The sequence below is a fragment of the Amaranthus tricolor genome, chromosome 4, assembly GCF_026212465.1.
Source record: "Amaranthus tricolor cultivar Red isolate AtriRed21 chromosome 4, ASM2621246v1, whole genome shotgun sequence".
NCBI lineage: Eukaryota > Viridiplantae > Streptophyta > Magnoliopsida > Caryophyllales > Amaranthaceae > Amaranthus > Amaranthus tricolor.
In genome coordinates this window covers 20574572-20590365 of record NC_080050.1, presented here as the reverse complement: position 1 = coordinate 20590365, position 15794 = coordinate 20574572, and the positions used below count along the sequence as shown (strand labels likewise).

Genomic DNA, 15794 nt, shown 5'->3' with positions numbered 1-15794 from the left:
TATATATATATATATATATATATATATATATATATATATATATATCACTTAATTAAATCAAATTGGTAAAATAATTAATATTACGTACGCATTCAACAACGCTTTGAATTTTGTGTTGCGAGGCGGGCTTTAAGGTTTTTGTAATGAGTCGAAGACGTGCACAGTGTTCGTTAAAGGACAAAGACCAAAATTATCCAATGCAAACTACAAACGCAAAGTTAAAATCAACAAATTAGCGATTATGTGAACTTAAAAATCAAAAGATAAGTTCAATTTCAAATATAAAACTTACTCTTCCACATATGGAGCCAGAATGAACGTGTGTTTAGATGCAAGGGAATTAGTCAAAGCAGTCTCAATGTATGCTTTGGCGTCATCTGGATTATTTACACTTTTAGTACCCGAAATCGACTCTGGAAAAAACCATCCAATTTTTATTGGAGGTTCGCAAGAATTGAGCTCCTCATAAGCCGCACTAAGTCACGGATAAGAAAATTTTGTCAGTAATTCGGTTATTAAAACAATTAAACAATAATGCCTAACTTGTAAGATGATGAAGATTACCTCATGTAGACATGGATAAGAGCTACGTTTAACATGTCTCCTCTCAAAAATTGCCCAATGTCACTAGGACCAATAATTATTAATGGGCTCTCTAGAAAGCAGAATTGTTCCTTCTGCAGGTTTAGAATGATTAGGTCTTCCTCATTTATGCGAGATGCACTAGTGTGCAGCCATTTGCAATCTTGAGAGAGATTTTTTAGCTTCACATCAGTCAAAATTGGAGTGCTTGGCATCTACTTGGACCCAGTCGACACCTTTGCCGAGGAACCGATCTCTCTCCTAAATCTCTTTGGACTCTTTTGCTATTTCAATTTATACAATTAAATTAGTGTAAGCATGCAATTAAAAAAATAAAAATAAATAAGGTACAAATGATTATTACCATGTTAGTGAATCGGACCCAAGCATATGGCTATGTGACGAAATTACCTAGGGCGTCTGATAGTTTCTCAAGGCTCCATTTTGGCATTGGAACAGGAAGTGAGAAATCTTCAAACCCCTTTAGAATAGTTTCCACGGTCACACTGATGTGGCCACTTGTAACAGGCATCGATTGCACTGTTTGGCCCTCTTTGGTTGGCTGGGCCACACCATATGCAACCTCAGTTAAGTCGCCATCACTAGCAACACCCAACTAAGGCAGCAAAAGAGAACAAGGAGTCGCCTCCTGAAAATTGTTAAGTTTAATATAATAAGCATCATAATAAAATATTAAAAAGTGTTGCAATTTAAATTAATAAGTGCTTATATATTTAAAAACTATGTACCTGTACCACTGGCTCCGGAGTTGGCTCCGGATTTTGAGCAACGGAGTACATGGTCTCCGATGTGGGGTTTTGGGTTTTGCTCTTCAGGGGTAGTAATGGGCTGGGGTCCTATGGGGGTAATGGGCTCGACCGAAGCATTAGGATCCTTATGTTGACTTTCCTAATCTTCAACAATCAGGTTTGCCAAGTCAACAATGGGTGCTCCCATCTTCTGCAACACGAGTGCCAGTTTGGCGAGAACGTCCTTCGTAATTTTTGCTCAGAGGGTTGCTACTTCATCAGGTGGCATCGTTTGGGATTGAGTAGCAACACACTCTTAGCCGAATGCCTTCTGTAACCCCATGCGGACGCCTCCTTTTTCGACTACCCGCCCACTATGGTCTTTCCCTAAGACCATATGCAATGCGTCAACATTGCCTCTTGGGGTGAACTCCCCTGTAGCTTCTTTTTCCTTCCAGCTCATCTGTTCAAATAAAAAGTGACATATATAACAATTAGTATAAGTAATTCAAAGCCAAAGAATACAAAACAAATCAAGAATATACTTAATAATTTCAAAACTCACCACAGCATCAGCAACCTTTTTCGTTCCCAATCATTAATGGTAAATTTACCACTTGCATCTCGAGAATGAAGCCCGCAATACCAATCTCGCACCCGATCTTCAGCAGGAGTATTCACGGATGTAGAGGTAGTCGTAAATGAGGGCGTGGATGGACTTTGATTGGGGTATAAACCCGTATCCACCCACTCTTTTCGAATCGCATCGTGCATTTTTGGGCCCAAGCGATGGTAAAACTTCCTTTTGCTTACTGAGTCAGAAGCTTTACCACGATTTTCCTAATTAATCAATAGAAATCAAATGTCATATATTAGTTTAATGATTGAATCAAAAGAAGTAAATTCAAATCAAAAACTATAATATAATATGAAATACTTACAACTTCAATGGGAGTTGTTCTTTTGGCAACAAAAGCCTCCCATTCCCTCTTCGATATGTGACCCCATATTTCGTAGGGCATCTTCGAAGGTGCTTGCCCTCCACCTTCGTTTCCCGTTTTGACCTTTTTGGTCGTACGGGCATGCTTTTTCGTGATCCAGCTAGTTACTAGCTTGGATTTGAAATCTCTGAATCTTTCAGCAACAACTGAAAGAAACACATTCTTCTTCTCCTCATCGCTTTCGATGTGAAAAAGATTCTACAAAAAAAATAATATTTATTAATGTCAATTAAATTAATTTTAAAATGAAACTAAATGAATAAAAATAGTAAAGTTTCTTACCACAGTATCATTCCATAGAGAGTTCTTCAAACCCTATGGAACCTCGTTCCATGCATGCAATTTGGAAATCTTGCTGATACATAGGCCCACTTATTTTCCATATTGCCTACGCCATATTCCGTAGGGTTGACCCAATGCATTGTATTCTAAATGCATGGGTTCCTTGACTTTGAGGTTTTTCGTAGGACCTCGCCCTTTTCTTTTCTTACTGGTAGTGGGAGCATCCATTGGTGGGACGTCTTCAGTCTTAAAATCATTGTCAAGTGGTGGAGCGTCTTCAGCCATACGCTCTTATCTCACAATTTGATCCTTTTCAGTGTCGTAACTATGATGCTCATTATCCGAGGTCTCAATCTCGGGGACAATTTCGTCTCTGAATAGATGCATTGTATATCAGTACCTGAAAGAGTATGAATAGAAATATATTAGAACATGAGCTAAGTAATATTAAGAATATGACTATGATTTACAATTCTAATACGTTCAAAACAATAATATATATCAAATAGTGTTGTGTGCAAAGTTTCATGCAAAACAAACTTAAAAAAGCTTAAAATTCATACCTTGTGAATCACTTAATTCAAATGTATTCATTTTGTGTGATTTACACGCATATGACCAACATCTACATCATCTTGATCCACTAATTTTGGATTGATAAAGGGAGGGGAGTCTTCAAAAGCTTCATATTCTTTCTCATCCTCAACGTCACCTATACCAAGGATGCTTCTTTTTCCCGGTATAATAATAGACCATTTTTTGTCAGACAGGTCTACAATGTAGAATACTTGCTTGGCTTGTGTGGCTAGTATGAATGGCTCTTCACTATCATGCAAACGAGCTAAGTCTATAAGAGTGAATCCACAAGGGTCATCATTTTTTATGCATCGTCGATTATTATCTACCCACTTACATTTGAAAAGACCAATATTGAAAGTAGAGTAGTCAAGCTCCCATATTTCATGTACCCGCCCGTAGTATACCAATTTAACATCAATCGGCGCTTGATCCTTCGCACTCGCGTAAAATGTAGATAACGCTAAAATAGAAACCTCACTATTCTGTAGATAAGATGATTTCTTGTCTTGACCCTCAGTCCAAAATGTGAAGCCATTACATCGTAACCCTCATATTTGTTGACATCATCACGAGGACCAAAAGCTAACCACTTAACACTTTCGGATACGCCCTTGAGTTCTTCGCATATTACTCAATTATGAAACCAATTAATAAACGTCTTGTTATGCAACTGCATCAATGCCCTATCCCCTTTAGAAGGATGTTTTGCGCGCAATATATCAAAATGCTCACTCAAAAAAGGATGAACTTCCGGAATATGATGCAACACATACAAGTGTGCTTGTAGAAGGTTGTCTCGAGGAGGTGTGACAGATTTGGAGCCAATTGTTCCTTTTCCCTCAAGCCTTCCTTCATGTCTAGAGGTGGGAAGTCCAAGCGAAATAATCGGCTATAAAGTTACTAATCTCATCGCTCACAGTGCCTTGAATCATACTCCCCACGGGTTGTGCTGGATTCCTCACCTTGTTTTGTAAAATACCCATGTGTCTTTCAAAAATGATAACACCATCTTAAAAAAACTGGACCTAAAAGCTTGATCTCACGAACGACATGGACAATAAGATGAACCATTATGTCAAAGAAAGAAGGTGGAGAATACATCTCAAACTTGCATAATGTTACAATCACTTCGAGTTGAAGAGCATCAAGTTTAAAGGGATCAAGAACTTTACTACAAATTGTGTTGAAGAACGAACATAGCTTGGTAATAGCATATCTCACATGTTTTGGCAGTATTCTACGGATTGCAATTGGTAAGAACACTTGCATCATTACATGGCAATCGTGAGATTTCATGCTTCCCAACTTCAGTTCACCATTTAGGCTCACAAATCTCTTCATGTTGGATGAGTACCCAGACGGAACCTTAATGCCATACAAAGACTCACAAAATGTCCGGTTCTCTGCTTTGGACAATGTGTAGCAAGCTGGAGGCAAATAAACTTTGTCATTACTCATCTTCTTCTTACCGCCCTTTCCCTTGTTACTACCACCACCTTCATCAGCTCTATCTCTTTTCTTACTCACCTTAACATGTGCCCACAACTCCGGACGAAGACCCTTACATTCAAACCAATCTCGCACGGCCTTAACATCCTTTGTCTTACCCGGAATGCTCATGAGAGTCCCGAGTATGGCAACACATACATTTTTCTCTATATGCATAACGTCAAGACAATGCCTAACCTAAGGAAGCTTCCAAAAGATTGATTCTTTTTTCCATAATCGGTCTTCACCCCCTTGCACTTGCCCTGTTTTACCAAATACAGTCTCAACTCCCTTAACCTGTTCATAAACCTCATAACCGGTCAACGGTCGACGAGCTACACGGTCCTCAACCTCCCCGTTGAACATCTTCTTCTTCTTACAATGTGATCTCGTGGGAGGAACTTTCGATGGTGCATGAATACGTGTTTGCACTTAGTAATCCACGTGGATTCCATTTCATCGATACATATTGGGCATGCTTTCTTCCCTTTGTTCTTATACCCCGATAAGTTGCCATATGAAGGAAAATCATTAACGGTGCATAAAAGCATTGCATGCAAGGTGAACTCCTCATTAGCATATGATCAAACACGGAAACACCTTCATCCCACATCTTTCTCAAATCCTCAACGAGAGGTGCAAGATATACATCTATGTCATTGCCAAGTTGTTTAGGACCCGAGATAAGAAGCGAAAGCATAACGCTTCATACACAACCTAGGTGGAAAGTTATAGATCACTAAAGGTATCGGCCAAGTACTATGTTGAGAACTAAGATTGCTGAATGGGTTCATTCCATCCGTACACAGCCCGAGCCTTAAATTACGAACCTCATCCCCAAAAGTCTTATTGTAACACCCAGATATTTTCCCGATATTTTCTTCCCGATATATTTAATAATTCACTAGTAATATTATTTCTATATATATATTTTATTTATTATTGGGCTTGGTCATGAGATTTGCAATCCTTTTTGGCAATTAGAATTATTTGGGCCCAAACTTTTCCTTAACCCATCTTTTCTTTTCAAAAAAAAAAAAAATAGGAGGGACTCTTGGTGTAGCTTGTAACTCCCTTAGGGTAATGAAGGATCAAGGCATTAATCCCATATAATTAACCCTTCTTAATTCCTTAATCATTTTCATTTTGACATCATTTCATTTCTAAAGTTTCCAAGGACAAAAAAAAAAAACATATCCTTTCAAAATTCCTCCTAATCCACATTCCTAACTCCATTACATTTGATCATTAGGTGTTTTCCTTTACAATTGTAAGTGTACTTCTTAATCTATGTTGATTCTTAAGTTTTAATTTAAAATTCTATGATTATTATATGTTTTATCTTATAATTCATGTTTAATTTAAGAATTTAAAATTTCATGTATGATTTTGGGATGTATTTTTCTATCTTAATTGATGAAGAATGTTTCTTTTTAGAGTTTTTAGATATGCATATATGTGAAGAATAGGATTGGTTTATGTGATGGGTGATTTTGAAATTTATATATAAAAATGAATGTTCATGTAAAAAAAAATGTGTATGGTTAAAGAAATTATTGTTGAACAAAGAATTTAATCTCAAAGATAGTTCATAAGAATTATATAAATTTGGTCATTGATATTTAATAGGCAATGTACCATTTGAAATTCATTTGTTGATGGAATTTTGGTGAATCCCGTAGGGTTAGAAAAATGTTAAAAAAAATCTGTTTTTGGGACACTTTTTGGTTTTGAAATTAGGTTAAAAATACTTATACTATGTTATAAATTATGGAAATAGGTACCCGGGGGTTTTGATGCCTTCCGGACGCAACGGTGAAGTCAGATTTTCAGTTTGACAGTTTTAAGTTGTGTTTCTGGACAGATTATGTATGCTGTCCTGTTTTGTGTGTTTACCATGTTATAGTATGTGATGGATGTTCATGATATGTGTGGTATTCTAGGTGTGGGTGTAATTGTATATGTGTGTTATGGATGATTTGAGGAAAATGTGTATGTGTGCTTATTTCCCGAATACGATTGAACCTTGTAGGAAGTCGATTCGTGACCGGGAATTGATTAAGACGCTTGTGAATTGGTTATCTTGCTTAAGGTATGTACACGCAGCGTGGTTCGCATTAGTCCGATGTATCATATAATAATGGTATACAAAAGTAAGGCATGGATATATAGTACGGATAATGTTATCTTTCGAATAAATAATTTTTATACATTGTTTTGATAAGCAGAGGTAGTATGACCTCACTAACTTTAAAGTGGACGTAGTATGACGTCAATTGGTGGAAAAGGATTACTCGCGGTATATGAGGGCATTATGAGCCACCGCGGGGGTATGCATACTTAACCATAGGCACCGAAGTAAGGCAAGTGTCTATGGTAGAGACTTGCTTAGGGGTTAGCTCCCCCTAATGTATTGTCTCACTTATGGAGATTGGAGTGTACCGGCAGTATGGCTGGATAGTACAGCAGTATGGCTGACTAATCTTTACATGAAAACAATTATTCTTAATTAGCATGATCGAAGCTTACAGTTCTGTGAATTGTCAGCTATTAAATTAAAACTTACTCTTGTGTTATTATTTATTTGATATGCGACGATTGCTGACGTGTACTTTTGGTCTTAACGACTCTGCGATGATGTTGTTTCCTATCTGGGCAATGACTAGCAGTAAGTTAAGTTGCAGGTCTGGGGAGTGAGGATTGTCCCTTGGAGAAATAAACCGTTAGGATACAGAAGTCTTGATAAGAACTTCTAATAAAGTTTAAAGAATATTTGGTTTTATGAGGCGATTTTGTTCTCAAGTTGTAATAAGTTGATTTAATTTTTCGTTCTTATCCGCTGCTAAGAATTTCTTATATCTAGTAGTTCATAATAACACTAATAAAACTCGATCCGCAAGCTTCCCATAATTTCAAATCCGTTTTTAACTGCCTTCTAACATCCTGGTTTGACTAGGACGATATACACTGGTTTTTAAAAGGTCATCTTCTCTTTTCGTACGATCCGAGTTATTCCGAGATGTTACACTTATGCAACCTATCAATACTCTTCCACTCTGGAGAATTAGATCGATGTGTGAGCAAGTGACCTTTCTTCACCCAATCTGCATGCCATCTTAAATTTAACGCATCTTTCTTTATAGAAAACAAGCGCTTGAATCTTGGTATTATTGGAAGATACCACAATACCTTAGCCGGGGGCCCTTTAGCATCCCGAGCCCCTTTACGCTTGTAGCGCGATAACCCACACCTAGGACACTCTTCTAAGTTCTCGTTTTCATTCCAATACAACACACAATCATTCGGACATGCATGAATCTTTTGGTACTCTAAGCCGAAAGGACACATGAGCTTTTTGGCATAATATGTCGACTTTGGAAGTTCATTTCCCTCAGGAAGCATCTCACCTAACGCTTCTAATAACATTGTGAAACTAGCGTCACTCCAATTGAACTTTGACTTAATGTTGAAAATTGTCAACACTGCTATTAGTTTGGTGAACTTTGTACATCCAGGGTACAAAGGCTTTTGAGAAGCCTCTGTCAACAAGTCAACAACACGAGGACGTTTTCCTAACTCATCCTTGACTCCCTCCATCATCTCATCAACACGATCCACATCTCTTCGACATTCTCTTCATCTGTCTCATACCCATCAACATAATCTACTACATCCTCATTGACATCAGCCACATTATTGACGTCCTCAACAGCACTTTTCTCTTTGTAAACTCCTTCCTCACCATGCTAAACCCAAACATGATATTAAGGCCTAAACCCACGTCGAAGTATGTGCTCCCTAAGGATATCAACACTATCTACCTTTGATACATTGCCACTAGTGACACATGGGCAATAAAAACCAACTCCCCCCGTCCTAACTTGATGTTCAACCGCAATACTACAAAATTGTAATACGTCATCAATAAATTCCGATGATTCAATGCTTTCATACATCCAAGAATGATCTTTTGTCATCCTAATTAGTGTGATTAATAATAAACCATCATAATCTATAAATTGTTCAAAAAATATGCATATTCTAATAAGAAGATTGTTTTAACCCAAATAATAATAAATTTAACCATAAACAACCCTAATTAAACCTAATTCACAAACTATAAAAAAATTATGATAAATTTAAAACTTAAAACCCACAACTACATACACATAAGAAATTACTTAAAATATAACAAAACATGAAATGTATGATAAATTTAAAACTTAAAAACAACAACTACATACACATTGATAATTTATGATAAATTTAAACCTAATTTACATAATCAAAATGAAAATTATACCTTGAATTTTTCGTGGGGTAAGCAACAGATGATGAAGAGCAAAAACAACTAGAATTTGAAGTGCAGCAGCAGATATTAATTATTAGTAAAAAAAAATTTCGTGGGTTTAAAACTTCGTGCGTTTGAAGAAGAACAAGAAGCAGCAAACGATGAAGAAAGAACAAGAAAAGCAAGAATAGCAGAAAATTTCGTGGGTTAAAAACTGTGGGTTTGAAGAAGATGATTATAGCTTGAAGAAGTTTAAAACAGTAGGTTGAAGAAACAGTCGTGCGTTTGAAGAAGGGTTTGAAGAAGATGACAGTAAGTTGAAGGGTTTGAAACAGAAGAAAGGTTTTGTAACGTTATATAATGGCGCGTTTTTAAAAGGTTAAATGTTGTGGGCACCAACACAACCGCAGCATTTGAGCATCCATAATATTATTTGCTGTGGGCAACATAACAAACCGCAATATTTGTTGAAGCTATATGCTGCGGGTAATACAAAATCGCAGCAATTAAGGATCAAAAATATTTTTTGCTGCGGTTATCTAAAAAAACCGCAGCATTTGTTGACTTTTTTTTTTCTAATTCTTTTTCCTATTTATTGCTGCATATATTAAAAAACCGTAGCAAATGATTAGCAGCAGATACGTTTTTTTTCCACTAGTGATTTAATACCCTACAATTTGCAATTTTAGGGTTTTAGTTTAATTAATTAATCACATTCAAGATCTTTAATTAGTTACGTAGCCTTTTAGATTTAGAGTTAATTTTTGACATAAAAGCGAATAGATAAAGAAGATGACATGCATGACATAAGCATTTTGAATCTGAGGATAGTTACGATGATCACACGTCTCATCATTATCAACTTCAATGGTAGGGAATGGTAGAGGATGGATGGGTATAATGGTTTGATTTTTTATAGTGTTGTTTTAATTTTATTTTAGATTATTCATTGTTAATTAATTTAGGCTTTTAAACATATAACCATATTGCTAGTTATATGGTATCTGATCCGAGGTAAATAGGATATCCGAATTTTGAACAACCAATTTATGTGGATCAGAACCAGATCACGATTTTCACTAACTGAAAAAATAGATATCCAAATATCCAGATCAAATATGATCTGGTATCTAGTTTCTAACACCCGTAGCTACCATATTGAATTCCCCGTTATTTTTTTTAAGGGTCGTTTACCTACTACAACCTTGAAGTTTAGGCCTCTTATAATAAACAATCTTGAAGTTTTTCTTTTATTTTTTTTTATTTTTTTATTTTTTTTATTTTTTACAAACAACACCTTCAAATTACCAAACACGACATCGATACAACCACTACATCGAATGACCTGCTAAATGACCGTTGATCAAGGCAAATGACCTTTGACTTTGAATGAAATTCATTAATCTAACTTAATTACCCAATTACCCTCAAATAAACCCTTCTTCCCCAACCTTTCTATAACCGTTCCCAATCACTATCATTCTCCCACCCCAACACCACCACCACACCATTAAAACCTCTCCTTTAATGAGTATTTTTCTTAGATTGATGGGTATTTTTAAGTAATAAAGGAGGAATTTTGTGAGTAATAATTTCTTATAATTTTCTCAATCACAATTGTCTATTACAGAGAGTACCCAAAATCTTTGAGATTTTTTCAGATCATTCTTTTTGGCGAAAAGTAATGCATGAACAGACAAGCAAGACTTACGTGAAAATTCCAAATCTAAACCCTCAATTGTTTCTTGAATCCTCTCAACATCTTCATTTAAATCCCCGAAAAAATCAACCACAACATTTTTAATCTAAATATTCCCATTTTTACTCTTGATTGAATCAGAAACTTCGTTAAGTTTTTCAGGATTTCTACCCACTAAGATTAGATTGGGTCCTTTTTTAGCTAATTGAAAGGAAAAACTTTTATCAATACCAATAGTAGGACCAGTAACAACGCCCAAGAACCATATTTCGTCATGAGAGTATTATGGCTTTGAGGGAAATTTTGACATATCAGGGTTCGTATGTTGGTGTATCGATGACTGATTCTAGCTCCCATGGTGGTGGTTAGGCATTGGGGAGTGTGAGTGAGAAGGGTAATTTATCTGTGAAGAGAGATAGAGATAGAGGAATTGACTTGAATTTGGATGTTCATGAGGATAGGTGTATGGAGGGTTCAAAAAGGGTGAAGGTTGAAGTCACACAACCAGATACTGTGCAAATAGGTTATAAGGTGAAGCAAAATTCGAGCTCTCTAATTTACTGATATTGTTGTTTATGAAGTTATTAAAGGAGGGGTTTTAATGCTGGTGGTGGTAGTGGTGGTGTTGAGGTGGGAAAATGATGGTGATTGGGGAGGGGTAGAGAGAGGTTGGGGAAGGAGGATTTAATTGGGGGTAATATGGTAATTAGTTTAGATTAATAAATTTAACTGAAAGTCAAAAGTCATTTACCTTGGTCAACGATCATTTAGCAGGTCATTAGGTGAAGTGGTTGTATTAATGTCGTGTTTGGTAATTTAAAGGTTGTTATTTTTAAAAAAAAAACTTCAAGATTGTTTATTGTAAAAGGCCTAAACTTCAAGGCAATAATTGATAATTAATCCTATTTTTAAAGATCTTTCCTTTGTCTTATGTAATCTTTTAATAGACGTTCAATATTAAGTTGCTTAAATAATGGGTGAATTTTTTTTAAATGTAAAATTTAATGTATTAAATCTTACTTTTTTTCCAATTGATTTGTGCCTCATTTCTATCCTTTATCTTCCTCTAAAATTATTCTTTGTCTTCATCTTCATCTCTCTTTTATCTTTTCTATTCTTCTCTAATACATGAATTCCTAACAAAACCTTATTGAACTTCATCCAAAAGTTTACACAGTGTGAATTCTAGAGCAGTTTAGTGTCATTTTCTGTTGAATGCCAAGCGGCTTATTCCTTCTTGCAAGAAGCGGTCTAAATTTTGGGAAAAAAAAATCTTCGCATAGCCTCATTGACCAGTAAGTTTCAAATTTAATTACTTTGATTCATTTTGATTGTTTTGTTTATAGAATTCAACATCACAATTTCAAAATGAAGATTGTTCGATCTTCTTATTGGAGAAAATATTCTAGATTATTTAAAGGAGAAGATGTGTTATCAAAAATGGCAAAATTGGACAAGATACCCCAAACCTTCACAAATTTGTTTAATCGTTGAAGATCAAGATAGGAATATGGGCAAAGAAAATGATGGGATTTTCTGATGTACCGCCTCTAGGCTCTAGAGGTAACAAATAATATACACTCCATCTTGATGCAGTTTTAATGGTTTAAATTGTAATAGACTAAGGGAATGGTGTACGATAACATCTGTGGTGTTTATCTTAGTATTATAGGCATGGTGTGTAAGGTGTAGATTTAACCGTGCTCTGAGTCTCTTTCTGGTTTGTCGGTGATAGAACAATACGATATGTCTCTTGGATCTTGCATAGCCCATCCCTATGCTATTTCTGGGTGGCCTGTATCGTGTTCCCCTTAACCTATGGTTTTTTCCCCTACTAGAGTTCTTATGCCGGCGGATGGGATGTGACCTGGATACAGTGTGCTTCCCCCCTTTCTTATATATTATTCCTAATTCTAAAAAAAAAAAGAAGGGTGTGATGCTAATAAAGAAGAAGAATATAAATGCCAAGGCTGAACTCAATGCATTGCGCTATAAAGTATTGAAATTAGATACTAGAGTGAATATTTTGACAATCCTATTGGCATTGGGTTTCTTTATATTGTTGATTATGATAATGAAACAAGATGTGATTAAGAAAATTGAATTTATGCTAATGTAAGGTTCATCCCTTTTAGGGTCCGTTTGGTTCAGTGAGCAGGATTGGAATGGTATGGAACCCCATACCAGGATGGTATGGATTCAGAACCCCATACCAGACTAAAACTGTTTGGTTCAATCCTGTAATAGATATTCAATCCATTCACACTATTTGGTTCAATTATGGAATGGATTCTCTGTCCAGTTTATATATATATATATATAGATGCATACATACATTTATTAAACACACAAATACATACACACAAAGTACTAGTTCAATACATTTTCACTCAAAATGGTGTCAATACATCTCTACACAAAAAGTTTCCAATATATGTTTTTGACAACCGAACACAAAGTCTAGATAATTTATAAGTTAAGCATTTTCATTACATCACTTGCCCATGTTAGGATGAATGAGGTTGATTATAAAATCTTTCTTCCACTCATCATCCGGGCATTGGTAAAAGAGTGAGAGTTCACTTGGATTGGAAGCCAACCTCTTGGAAGCTTCCATTACTTCAAATCTTGTCAATCCTTCTATGCGAAGCAATTCACTAACTATTTTTTTTTTTTTTGATTTTCCTCAACTTCTTCACTAGCCATGATACCTTGCTCATGTAGTTGTGTAGTAGAGAAGGCACTTGCAATGGTAGACATGTGCTTGTTCATCTCATTCATATGATTTGAAAAGCTAGAAGACATATTGTTAAAAGAAGAAGTTAAGTCCACAACCTCCGGCTTCTTCCTTTTCCTTCCTTGTTCATTTGGAGCCTTTTCTTTTTTGGCTTTCTTTGAAGAAGGTTCACTTGGAGTTGATTGTTTTGATTGGTTGACGGAATCATTATCATCAAATTCATCATCTTTATCACTACCACCCTTATCTAGTTCAATGGTCTCTTTCTCTTGATTGTCAATAGCTTCGACAAAAGTCTCAGATTGCACTCCAGTAGCTCGATCGGCACCAAAGATAACTGACAGTTGATCATAAAATGGAAAAGGAACATTCCATAATCCTTGAGCATTTCTGTGTTGCTGAAATTAAACAAGAATTTCAATAAAACAAGAATTTCTAACAAATTGTAAACAAGTCAAAGAATTTGTGTACCTTACAAAATTCTTCATAAGATTGCCTTTCACAAACAATCATATTCTTTTCATTATCCCAAGAAAAACCAGAAGTGCAAAACATTTCAGTTAGCACATTATATTTATCCTTAAACCATTTGATTTTTGATTCAATATGGGGAATAGCTTTCAACCCACACCCAGGAAACTTCTCATTCAATTTCTCCTCTAACTTATTCTTGAAACCACCTTTGAAACTCCCATCAGCTTTCCATGAAGGATCGGCACTCATCTCCAACAAACCATTAATCAAACACTCTTCCTCAGATTTATTCCATGATCGCTTGTTTTTCCCTCTTCCACTTTGAACAAATTGACCAACATTCATCCTATACAACAATGATGTATTAAAAAAAAGATTACCAAATAAGGCTATTTTCTTATTTGCAAGATAAAATAAATAATCCAATTACACCATAAAAAAATATCTCAACACCATAAAATTCGATTACATCATAAAAAGGAACACCCAAACATAAGTCCAAATAAACTAAACAAACATTTATGTTTGGCTACTATGCCTAAGTCTCCAATTATTAAACATATTTTGTGCTAAGTTATTCCGACAAGTTGTCCAAGCATCCGTAGTAGCTATTTGAGTAATCAACTCAACTTCATCATCTAGGCCCTCATCATCACTTTCACCCTCTTCACTATCGAAATCCCAATACATTGTGTAATCTGTTGGCATATGTTTTCGAATAAGATTGTGTAATAGTACACATGCTTGAACTATACGCCCATGAGTACGTATTGGAAAGAAGGATGGGGTCCTAAGAATACCCCACCTTCCTTTTAATAGTCCAAAACATCTCTCAATAACATTCCTTGCCTTAGAATGTTTCATGTTGAAGTACTCTTCCGCACTAATTGGTTGTCGGTCCCCCCACTCTTTAAGGTGATATCGATGACCTCTATATGGTGCTAAAAACCCTTCACAATTCGTGTATCCTGCATCTACCAAATAGTAGGAACCTTGACATATGGAAAAAAAAAGGTTATGACATTGCTTATTGGACTCCACAATATAAAATCTAAATTCTAAGTATGATTACCTTGTGGCACTTTTAAACCATTAGGCCTAGTAATAGCATCTCGAAGGACACGACCATCATGAGCGGATCCTTCCCAACCAGGTTGAACATATATGAACTCCAAATTAGGGTTACATACACCTAACACATTAGCAATAGAACCTTTCCTTGTCCGATATCTTGCTCTATCCTCACTTGGCACATGAACACTAATATGAGTGCCATCTAAGGCTCCTAAATAATTCTACAAAAAAAAGTTAATAGGGATAAGTTTTACAATAAACAAAGTGGATAGATTTTTAAATAATATAGATGAAATTATGTTATTACCTTAAAACATTTCCATCTATCCACTTCACAATCTTCTGTTATAGGTGTTGGCTTTTTTAGCAAGTGAGTATGTAGTTTTAACACGGCAAGAAGACATCGGTGGAAGTTTCTACTAACACTTTCTCCACTTCGAAAGAAATAACTTCTAATTGTCCTATTTTTCAAATGATGTGCCAAAGTGTACAAGAACATAGCTACAATTTCCTCCAAAGACATATTTCGAGTGCCATTTAAACCACCGACATCTCTGACCATCTCACAAAGGACATAAAAGGTTTTTCTATTCACACGAAGTTCACTTTTGCATACTATATCACTATCCTTGATTAGTGCATCCAAATGATTTTGTCTAAGGTGTTTCTTCTCACTTTTGCTATAGCGTGGTCGTTCAATTTCATAAACAATTACACCCATCATACACATCACCAAGTACATGAGTGTGACGATATTGTTAACAACCATGAGAAGTAGTAGTAATTCAATTTGTCTCTTCTTCCTTATTCTTACTATGGCTAATTGAGATGGAATCAT

General features: G+C 35.7%; 2 protein-coding genes across 2 annotated transcripts; both read right to left on the bottom strand.

Annotated features, from left to right (window-relative positions):
- Positions 1 to 13332: 13332 nt before the first annotated feature.
- LOC130810832 (uncharacterized) lies at positions 13333 to 14227 on the bottom strand. Its single transcript, XM_057676956.1, has 2 exons — positions 13880 to 14227; positions 13333 to 13806 (listed from the first exon to the last, which is right to left on the bottom strand). Exons 1-2 carry the CDS (start codon positions 14225 to 14227, stop codon positions 13333 to 13335), a joined length of 822 nt encoding a protein of 273 aa, XP_057532939.1.
- A 92-nt stretch (positions 14228 to 14319) lies between these two features.
- Positions 14320 to 15794, bottom strand: LOC130810831 (protein ALP1-like). The gene is made up of 3 exons (XM_057676955.1): positions 15264 to 15794; positions 14955 to 15177; positions 14320 to 14874 (listed from the first exon to the last, which is right to left on the bottom strand). Exons 1-3 carry the CDS (start codon positions 15792 to 15794, stop codon positions 14402 to 14404), a joined length of 1227 nt encoding a protein of 408 aa, XP_057532938.1. The 3' UTR covers positions 14320 to 14401.

Excerpts from the sequence above, each read along its gene's own strand:
- LOC130810832 (XM_057676956.1), bottom strand. The coding sequence starts at position 14,227 with ATGAATGTTGGTCAATTTGTTCAAAGTGGAAGAGGGAAAAACAAGCGA. Across the intron at positions 13,807-13,879 it reads CTTATGAAGAATTTTGTAAG|CAACACAGAAATGCTCAAGG; the intron begins GTACACAAATTC and ends GTTTAATTTCAG.
- LOC130810831 (XM_057676955.1), bottom strand. The coding sequence starts at position 15,794 with ATGATTCCATCTCAATTAGCCATAGTAAGAATAAGGAAGAAGAGACAA. Across the intron at positions 15,178-15,263 it reads ATAGATGGAAATGTTTTAAG|AATTATTTAGGAGCCTTAGA; the intron begins GTAATAACATAA and ends TTTTTTTTGTAG. Across the intron at positions 14,875-14,954 it reads TGGTTTAAAAGTGCCACAAG|GTTCCTACTATTTGGTAGAT; the intron begins GTAATCATACTT and ends CCATATGTCAAG.